Source organism: Calonectris borealis, chromosome 11, assembly GCF_964195595.1.
Source record: "Calonectris borealis chromosome 11, bCalBor7.hap1.2, whole genome shotgun sequence".
NCBI lineage: Eukaryota > Metazoa > Chordata > Aves > Procellariiformes > Procellariidae > Calonectris > Calonectris borealis.
In genome coordinates this window covers 18,367,795-18,378,572 of record NC_134322.1, presented here as the reverse complement: position 1 = coordinate 18,378,572, position 10,778 = coordinate 18,367,795, and the positions used below count along the sequence as shown (strand labels likewise).

At 43.4% G+C, this 10,778-nt stretch overlaps 1 protein-coding gene across 1 annotated transcript; it reads right to left on the bottom strand.

The window, feature by feature from the left end:
• Positions 1-6,233: 6,233 nt before the first annotated feature.
• Positions 6,234-7,583, bottom strand: GCNT3 (glucosaminyl (N-acetyl) transferase 3, mucin type). Its single transcript, XM_075159524.1, has one exon. The coding sequence runs from the start codon at positions 7,581-7,583 to the stop codon at positions 6,276-6,278; it is 1,308 nt and encodes a 435-aa protein (XP_075015625.1). The 3' UTR covers positions 6,234-6,275.
• Between the last annotated feature and the right edge of the window lie 3,195 nt (positions 7,584-10,778).

The window sequence follows — 10,778 nt, the reverse complement described above, 5'->3', positions numbered from 1 at the left end:
TCTTCCTGTCTCTGGACAGAAACTTCTCAATCTCCAGTTCTCTGTAGCCTTTGGACTCCCTCCTAATGCAAATAATTATATATCTGATTTTGTTCCAATTAAGTGTGCATTAGCATATTTAATATGGCATTTTTCCATTAAAAACATTTAATAGAGAAGCACAATTGTACTGATGATGTGAGGTTATTGTGTGGAATGGATTTATGTTTACATTTCATTGATACTCCTCTATCAAACTTCTCTTGTGTTTCAACAGTTGTATACTACTACTTCAGCACTCCCAGGCTTAGTGCTACCTTAGTTGTTAATTGAAAGGAAAAGAAATATTTAACTGAAAAAGAAAATAAGGTAATGAATATATATACTAAGAAAAATTACAAATGAAAGGAGAAATAATTTTGTTGACAAAGATGTCTGCTACTTAGTAATCAGTTAAATTCAAATCAATGTGAGCAGGAACCAGAAATTATGATGTTCATAATTCAGGACAACTTTACTGACTTCTTTAAAAACACAATAGTAATAGTTCCATCAAAGCTCTAGACTTGGTCCTTTCGAAGGAGAGAGTGATGGGATACTCCCTGTGCTGGTGCATAACAGTAATACTTTGAATTGTATACCCTTCTTATCTGGTGGTTCCTATTCAGTGTGAAAACTGGGATTTGAATATTGCCTTGCCATGTAAGGAAGCATTTGAAAAGGAGATGGACATTCTGAAATTAATTTAAATGCTCTGTACTGGAGTTTTACTGTACTGAAAAAATGTGCAAATGCTTAAGTGACACTGATGTTCTTGATTAGCTTGTTGTTTAGCCTGAGTTAAGTGAGGGCAAAAAGTGACATAGATGAAAAATATATTAAATGTTACAGATACTTCTGAACTGTTCTAAGATTTTTCCTTTTGTTAATAATAACGTCGTCTTAAAGGAAATGCATAACAGACTTTAGATTTTTGGAGCAACTGGAATGGTTGGGGACAGGAAGCAATCTGTTCTGGGCACAGTGATAATGAAGGGACCGTGTGCTGAGGGAAGCTGTCTAATTTAGTCTGTGTGAAAGGCTAGAAAGCATGCACAAATGGGGAGTAAGGGAATGTTTTAGGTGAAACAGCAAACAATGAGTAGGAATAAGTGTGCAGTCATAACATATGCTTCTGTAATCTAGATATTCCTTTCCTCTTTCAAGCCAAAAGTCTGAGAAGGCCTTTCATACAAAACAATAGGAAGAGAGAAGTTACCAAACAAAAAATAAAAATCGAAGGAAAGAAGGCAAACATGTACTCTGAATCTTTTGTATTGCTGCTGCCTGGCTAATTATTGGTGGTATTAGAAGCTTTATATCACATCTGGTTAATGTTTTATTATCACTGTTTAAAATTTACTGGTAACGTAGGCTTGCTTTGTTTAGTTATGGGAAATGCATCAAGCTGTTGTTCTGCAAACCACTTGTTTTCCACTCTCATGGCAGAATCCTTCTTGTTTTCTGTGTACCCTGTATTTAATCTACAAAATAAATATTTTGTTATAAGTTTGACTACTTATCGTTCCTAAAATTAGCTTACATATGCATCTTCCATCTCCTTCATGACAGTGCAGTGTTAGGCAATGCAGGTATCTGATTTTTTGCATCTGTGGGATGCTTCTAGGATACGGAATTCAAATCTGGATGCATACAGACTACTGAGTTTACCTGGGTACACAAAGAATACTTGAACTTTTGTGATCAGTGCTATTCTTTGCTCTTGTGGTCTGTTGTCCTTAAGAGCCAAAGGGCAATCTATGCATATGCAAGAGAAAAGCATTTGGCAGCCTTGTTCCTTGCATGGTTATGTGCAGAAGCTCCAGGTACCACTTCTTTAGTGTTTATTTGTTCAGTGAATATCCTGTTGAAAACCACAGAAGTTAGTGTTAGTTTTGTGTATGTTAACAAACAATATGAATAAGGGTTGCTTTATGGTTTCTAAAGCTTCTAAAGTAAACCTCACATGGGTCTGGTGTTGCAACCTTGTCTGGCTTTTTTCTGTATTTTGTTTGGAAATACTCTCTGTTCCTAGCTTACCTCTCGTTTCTCTCTTTTTTTTGTTGTTGTTGTTTCTAAACTATCTTTTTTTTTTAAACTCCCCATTCAGCATAAGGTATTTACCCTGTGAACTCTGCCATATCTTTAGAAAACAGCTCTTGAGGCATAGTGAGGTGTAAATAATTCTTGGGAATAACCTTTCTGATGTCTAGAATTGCTCCAGTGATGCCCAGGGAGTATCTGCCTATGGGATGAAGACTGTTGCCTGCTCACTGCGAAAGAGAAGCTTGCCTATGCTTCTGGAGGAGTTAATTCCTGCAAACCTCACAGCTGTCAACACAAGCTCTGACACTAGCTTGGCAGCACACATTCTTTTTGGCTCTAACCATGTTTCTGGAATGGTGTTTGTCCAGGCCCTGGATCTGCTACTTCTGTGGAGGCTGTTTCAGCTCACTGAAGGAGAGGGAGCAAAGAGAAAGTAAGGGGATCTGGTGCCAATGTTTTTCCTGCTTTTTATTGCTTTACTCTCCACAACGTTCTTGCCACTTGCTATTTTTTGTGTTTGAATTTCAGCTAATCCCTCCATGTTCATATGATTGATGTGCTTTGTGGTCTTGGAAGATTTGTTGAACTTAAACGTAAAAATGTTAACTGCACTTTTGTTATACTAAGCTATTTTAATATCCAGTGGAAGACAAACCATCTCACTTACTACATCAGCATACTTGCTGCTGCCTATTTGGTTCTTCCTTGCCTGCAGTGTTATGGACTGATTCATCTATTTGTTTGGTTTTTTGTTGATTTTCTTCAGAAACATCACAGTTGCTTCCACCTATCAGTAGCAGAGAAAAAGTAAAAGATACCTTTGCACCTTGACCTTGAGCTGGAATGGATGTTTCTATTTAGAAAGTAAATTAACTAGAAGAAAGTGAAGAAAAGGAAAGAATAAACACCAATACAGAAGTGGCTGTGGGTGACGGCCTGTGTTTAAACATGGTTTCCGAGAAAAAGGATTTTGTAAATTCCATAAGTGTGCAAAACAGGATGTTATCTCAAGTTGTTTGTTCAGTCTGGGATGTCAATACCTGACTTTAAATGTTATCAGAGAGATACAAATTAAAGGAAAGCGCAGAGCAGGAAGAATTTATGATGAATTCCCAGAAGACAAGTTTAATCACAATCATTATGTACTTTTATACAATGACTAGGTACAATGAGGTAGATGAGAGTTACTCAAAACACAGATACTTGCTTTTAAGGATCTCAGCAGCTTAGGAGGTAGTATTTCAGTTAAGGTACTAGTGACTTGGTTTTACTTTTCTGTACTCTAAAAGTTCCCGGGGGAAAAAAAAAAAAGAAAAGTGGGAGCATGGTAAAAAGCATTTTAACTTTAATAAGACTGTACTGGGAAATGTGGACTTTCCTTCACTGTAACTTAAAGGGTGATCCTTGTTAGGAAAATAGCTTTGCTCAAAGATAAATTTACTGTATAAATTAGCCATTATGGCTTAGTAGGTAGTAAGTCACAGATATATTAATAATTTGGGTTTTACCTTGTGCTAAAAGAGCCTGCACCCTCCAAGGAAGTGGAAAATAGTTCACTGAGAGTGTAGTTATTGTTTCATGGTCACTGCTGTTGCAGTCAGAAGAAAAAGGACACCCTAACCCTGTTCCCTGAATCAATTTTACTAATGACTGCAAATACTTTACTGATATTTTGTTTCTATAGGTCATGTTTGCTTTTAGTTTGTTCAGAATTTATTACCTGGTTTCCTCTGAATTTATTTCAATTGACCCATCTCTCTATTATAGGACATTTCAGAGATGATCATATAGAGTATGAAAGAAATGCAAAGCAAGAAGGAAACAGACCCTCCTAACTAGAGCTAAGAAAAGCTGTTCATGGACCTGCTGTGTAAATGTATATTATGCCAGTTCCAGCTCGCATCAGGTTGTTCTTGTAAAAATAAAGTGAAAACCACTTGGAAATAAAATATAAATTAAAGCCAGGTGAGTTTAAAAAAAAATAAATCTGTTACTAGATTTCAGAATTATAGTTTCACCTTCCTCCTGTGCATATCTTGAAAGGTAAATGGCAATTTGAAACATACTTCCTCCTTAAACAACTGGCGGTTTATTTAAAGTTCAGGTTGTTAGTTAACGATGGATTGTAGACAGAAGTGTCAGAAGTAGATTTTCATCCCCTCACTAGACAAAGTTAACACTAATATTTCTGATATGACTATATTTCCAATTTGGATAGCCCAAGATTTTACTGATGAAGTTCATATGGGGTTTAACCTATTTTTTGGAGGTGATCCTATATTCTGATATGCCAGTGCTAGAGCCAGAGCTCTAGCTAGACTTTGGGCTTGAGTTCTTACCCTGAGTCAGCAGAGAAGTTTTGTTTGTTCTAAAAGAATGTACTAGACATGGAGGTATTTGCTATTTAATGTCAATTTGCTGCTGAAACCATTTTTCAATTTTCTTTGTTACTATCAGGTTAGCATAAAGCTTCAATCTCTGTTGTAGCAAATGTCTGTTTACATAAGTTGGAAAGAGTTTCCCACTGGGACTAGCAATCCTATTACTTTATTTGCTCTTTTTGAATAAACAAATGCCCAATGATATGTTGGATATTTCTGTTTGAGAGCTTTTCTTGCCAGTAGTTGGGGTTTTTGCCTATAACGTTTGCTGTGAAATCACCATGGCATTTTACAAATCAGCATTTTACAACCAAGTTCATTTTAAAATGTCTAACAAAATTGCAGTGACACACCTTTTCAAGTCAGTTATTTCATCTTCTCATCCTATTTAAATCAATGTTTTAAATATCTGTGTGATTGCAGTCATAACTTAACTCCATCTAAATGTAGCCTGGTGCTATGGAATTGCTTCAGATGTTCGTTCTAAAATGCTAATTCTCCACCAGAGACCTCAAATTTATAAAGGTGAGAGTGTTTACTGACAAAAAAAATTACTTGAAGATTCTTTGGTAGTACAAAGACAACTGAATTAATCCCTCAGCATTATAGGTACTGAAAAGCTGTTGGATCCATGGAAAGTGGCTGGCTTTAATGTGAGAAGGTGGGAAAAATACATGTGGGTGAAATACAGAAGTTCACAAATCTTTCTTCCAGCTTCTACAAACTTAAGAAAAAAACACTGTGTTGGATGATTGTTTTGTTCACCTAAAAGGCCAGATACGCTACTGGATATGGCGATTATATTAGCTCACAAAAATCTCTTTCCCGGGGGGAGGGAAAGAGAGAGGAGATGTTAGAAAAATGTGTTTGTACACCATTAACTACATAAGCATCCCTCTCCCTGTGTTACAGATGGGGAAGTGGGGTGCAGAGGGGTTAATTGGTTTAATGGCTCTGGAGTACAACCAGGTCTCCTCAGAGGACTACAGGATACAGAGTATCAAAGAGCCATCTATTTTAGTATGTTTTATTTTATTGAAGGATTTTTTTTTTTTATGGCTAATGGCTATTGACAGAAATTAAACTTTAAAGTGATGCAAACGCAGCTGCCAGATGTGAAGCTGAGCAGTGCAGCAGGTGCCAGGAGCAGGTGGCCTGCCAGGTGCGTTGTAGAAAAGCAAATTAATTATAATTTCAGCTTTGCTCGTACCAGGACGTGATGTCACCGTGGACTATAACCTGGCCCTGCGTTTCTACAAGAAGCCCTGGGTCACGTTTGTGAACAGACTGTAGAGGGAGAATGGAAAAATACACTACCCCCGCTTCTTTAAGGCGGTCTGTCAGAAAGCTGCCTGGGGTGCCGGGCGGGAGACCGCGCCCCGCACGGGGTCTCTGAGAAGCCCGCGGGTCGGGGCGCAGTGCAGGGGAGGAGGCAGGGCAGAGGGGCCTGAGCCCTCCCGCTCTTCAGCACCGGACAATCCTTCCGCCAAGCCCCGCCGAGGCGGCCCCCGCGGCGCCGCGCCCCTACCCCCGCCCGGGGCGCCCTCCGCCCCAACGGGGCGCGGAGCCCTTCCGACCGTTAGTTACCTCGCGCGCCGGGCGACTCTGCTCGCGCGCGCGGCGCTGCCCTGCCGCGCGCTGCCGCTTCTCCTCAAGGGAGTCGCCGAGGCGCCCGCGCCCGGCCGCCCCGCGGAGAGATTCTCCGCCAGCGCGGGTAATGCGTGGCCTCACGAGACGGGTCGCCAGCCCCCCCGCTGTCCCTGAGGTGCCGCCGGCTGGAGTCGCCTGCGGCAGAAGGCAGGTGCTGGCGTGGATCTCCGCGGCTTCCCCTCAGAGTCCCTTGCCGTAGAGGGCCCTGTGGCGCAGGTGCTCCTCGAGACACTGGATGGCGGCATCGTCCACCGAGGGGTCGAACTTGTTGGCCAAGAGGTGGTGCTGCTGGAGCATCCAGGGCACGTCGCCCACCCCGTAGATGCAGACGGCGCGCTGATGCTGGCCGGTGCAGGGCGAGTAGGGCGCGCCCTTGCTGGTATCGCCCTCCAGGTACTGCCACTTGACCAGGCGGGGCAGGGCGTTCATGTCTGAGAGCTGGTACTTGTCATTCTGGGGCATGGCGCCCGGCACGCCGGGCATGCGGTTGAGGGTGGCCCAGACGTGCTCATCAGGGCTGTAGGTGTCCTTGGCCCACTCGAGGAACTGCTGCACCGTGGGGTTCTCGAAGATGTGCTGCACGAAGGCCCGTGTGACCACAATGTATGCGTTGCCCGTGAACATGGGAGAGTTGTGGGGTGGCGGCAGTTTCTCTGTGGCTGTCCGGGAGATGAACGTCCCCACTTCGTGGTGGTACTGCCAGCGCTCCTGCTTGATGGCCGAGGGCTTCTCTGACTCCAGGCTGTTCCGCCCCTGCAGCACCTTCAGGGCACGGACAATCTCGGCGTTGGTCTTGATGGGGAAATCGGTGCCGCAGGTGTTGAGGATGTAGCGCCATGGCATGAGGCTCTGCAACAGGTCCTGCATGCAGTTGAGGTCGGCCTGCAGCCGGGACCAGGAGGCATAGACCACCTTTTCCAGGCGGCTAGCCACAAAGACATTGGGGAAGCAGGCTACAATGGCCCGAACAGCCTCGTGGAAGGCGGACGGGGCCTTGCTGTCAATGTGGACGCAGTAGACATTCTGGGGGGCGTAGAGGGACCGCAGGAGCCGCTCAAACATCTCGATTTTGTCATGGATGACCATGGAGTAGGCGATGGGGAACTCTGCCTCCTCCTGGCTCAGCGGGAACTCAATGAACCGCCGGGTCTCCTTGAAGCTGCTGCAGTCCTTCGTCATGTTCAGGTACTCGCTGGGCGTCAGGGAAGCCCTTTTGTTCGCAACCTCCAGGTTGCTGAGCTGGGCCTCCTGGATGGCCGCCTCGTCCCCGCGGACGATCCCCGAGCAGTTGATCCTCCGGCCGGGGGAGAGCTCCAGCGCCTGATAGAGGCGTTCGCGGCAGCGGGGGTGGGCGGCGGCGTCGGCCTGGGCGTCGGGGCAGGGCCGGGTGGCGCTGCGCAGCGCCAGGGCGGCGGCCAGCAGCAGGGAGCCGAGCAGCACCGCGCAGCGCCGGCGCGCCTGGAGGGGCTTCCTGTGGCACAGCCGCATGCCCCCGCGGCGGCGGGCACGGCCGGCTCCCTCGCGCGCCGCTCCGCCACGTGCGGCCCGCCCTCACCGCCGCTCGGGGGCGAAGCGCTGCCCGCCCCCCCGTCCGCGGCTGCCGTGCCTCGATGGGTCTCGTCTTGCCTCTGAGGTGGACTGAGGGCGCTGGAGCCGGTGCTGCGCCCAGAGCAACCTGGCAGCCTGGGTGCCTGCTTCCTGGGTAGTGGTGAAATCGTGGCAGGGCGATCTCAGTGTAACTGCAGGTGAATAGTAGGTGAATAAAAGGAAGTCTCCTCCCTCCCCGTGGCGTGACTGCATTTGGTTTTATCAACAGTGGAGGTGGTTGTATATCTCGTATGTCTGTTTAAAAGAAGATATTTTATCTTACCCCTGTCCAGTGTGTAACGCAAGGAACTCTAGAATGCAAACCCATGTAACACACTTTTAAAAAAGACTTTACTAGATGACTTTGGGATCTAACCTGCTTTTCCAGTGTTCAGATCATTCCAATTTACAGGTCAAGGGAGTGACAGCAATAGCGCTGTAGTCTGGAAGCCCAGCTGCAGCAAGCTTTCTGCTGGCCTGGGGCATTTTGAGCTTTAGTGAAGGATTATTGCAAAAGATGTTGGATAACTGGGCAAAGTGGAATCTCTGCTTCTACAAGGGAAGCAGAGGGTGAAGACAGAGGCCATGGTTTATAAATAATTTGCTACAAAGTGCCCGCTTAAAGGAAGGAGTGAGAGAATATTGGAGGAGAGTGTCAGGACCTCCTGTATCCACCTACATGCACATCCTGGCTAAGTATCACTTAATAGAAAAAGAGGGATAACTGCAAGTGACTGAAATATGCCTTGTGCCCTGATGAGCAAAATAATGTCCCCTAAGTTTTGCAGTCATCCTGAACCTTTGTGGTTTGAACGAAACATGGTATTTGTAAAAAAGGGCCAGTTTCAACAGTTTCAATGATGACTCAAAATTTCTAAGATGGGTTTTCTAAGATACAAACAAAGGTGTATTTTTCTTAGGCATCTGTGGTCCAGAAATTCTAATGGGCATTATGAAAGGCCACACATCACATCACATTATGATGTGATACACACAATATTTCCAATGTGCACAGCTGTCAATTTGCCTGTGCTAAGTACCAAAGTGAATGTTGCTGGGAGAAACATGGGGAAAAAAGGCTTGGGGAATGTAAACAAGATGCTAGATGGGCCAGGTGCTTTCTCAGTGCAAGGAGGACATTAATCCCATTTGCATGTGTACTTTGCTCCTGAAATTTGTTTCTAAGCTATGTTCAGCTTGCACTAGAGAGCTTGTTCACCTGAACAATTTCAAAGCGTCTGAGGAAAGGTACTCTCCAAGAAACTCTTGGAATAGGACAATAATAATCCTCTCGGTGCATCTTCTGCACTTCCAAGCAGCTCTTGCCCTCCAGGTCACCTCTGCTACACTGTATCCTTGCAGTATTGTATGGAGGGATGGCAAATTCTTGTAGTCATGGGATTTTTTTTTTCCAAACCAATGTCTTTATATTGTTCCTCTACTCTGATTTCAGTACGCAGATATCCTCTTTCATGTAGCCACTGCTTGTGGACTAGGAAAAAAGAGCATATTTTACATACTGTATAGCATTGTAAACAACCGTTTCTACTTTAAGGTTCTAGCTGCTCTGTATGTGTTGTGCCTTGTAAGGGTGTGGTGGAAGAAATCCTCAAATTCTTAATCCCACAGGAAATGCTGAAAATATGACGACTCCACATGAGAGCTCTTAAATGGGCTATACTTATTTCCAGTTATGTGCATTTTTGAGTAATTCTTCAAAAATTATGGTGATGTGATTCAGAAATGCAGTGGTGTTTTTCCCAAAGGTGTTTTTCAGGAAGTTGAAAATAAACTGTAACTCTTTAATCCCATTTTTACCATCCATAATTCTTTGTTAAGAGTCAACAATTGCTAAGTCTAACCTGAGACTTGAAAAATGGGGTTTCAGTGTTCTCAGCTGTACTCTTAAAGCCAACAGTGTATTCCGTCTCTGAACAGTGCCAAAAGCTAAAAAAAAAAAGCCCCACACCCCAAAACAGCGTGTGAAATGACAGCAAACTGCTGCTGTATTTCATTTTATGCTGGCCAATGGCTGAAGTCACATGCATGGACAGATAGAGAATAGCTTGTAGGGGTAATACACTGCTTGAAAATGGTGTCATATACATTGACAAATATCAGCCCCACGGAAAATTATTTTTGGAAAAGTTATCTTTGTTGGTATTTTGTTATTTGACACACCAGTTTTTCCTGTGCTTTGATATTATTCTTTATGCATTCCCTTAAGAGCAAGTGGTAATCCACATGATAAACACAGGTAAACATTTGCTTTATTCTCTGCTAAGGAGGTCTGCTGCATAAGCACAGCAGATGAGCAGTGGTTATGATTGCAAACCTTACAGTTTCTGTGAAGCTTGGTATCTAACTTGTCAGATATGAATAGTATGTATTACAGACAAGATATATACATCTAAAAAACTTCATGAAAATGAATTTGTGTCCTTAGTGATGGTTTAGATAAATAGTTGATATTTCAGTTATGTAACAATGCAGATGCTAACATCTCACTATACAGAAAGTTGTTTTTTTTCTGTTGCATATTCATGATGAAATAACTTAATCCTTAAGACACATGAAAATGGAATTAAATAAAACATAATTAACAGCGTGCTTTCTGCAAAGCTGCTTTTTTTCCATAAGAGAAATGTTAGCCTACACAAAATAATATTTTCATGGTAAAGTCCAAGACTTGAGAACGTGTTTTCATACTAAATAGGGATTAAAACCTGTTAATATTGATATTATTATGTGTAACTGTAACTTCCAAAATACTTCACTTTAAACTGCGGGCTCAAGTCCTTGGCTTTGACTTTGTTTAATGATGATACATGTCTCAATGAATACAAAAGTGGCTCTGTTTAAAAGTGAGTGTAAAACAACTGTCCTACGGTAAGGATACTATAGTACAAGCACTGTCTACAGGGTGACCAGCAGCCACTTGATCACTTGCATAAAGAGATCAATAGCCTGGAGATATGACAGTAGATTACAATGTAAGAGGAGGATGATTTAATCCTATTTAGATAATAATCTTGCAGAACACTATCTGTGAGAAGTTACATAATGTAAGATTCTTGTGGTATGCTTTTTGCAGAA

Bases quoted from the DNA above. Each gene is read 5' to 3' on its own strand.
- GCNT3 (XM_075159524.1), bottom strand. From the start codon at position 7,583: ATGCGGCTGTGCCACAGGAAGCCCCTCCAGGCGCGCCGGCGCTGCGCG.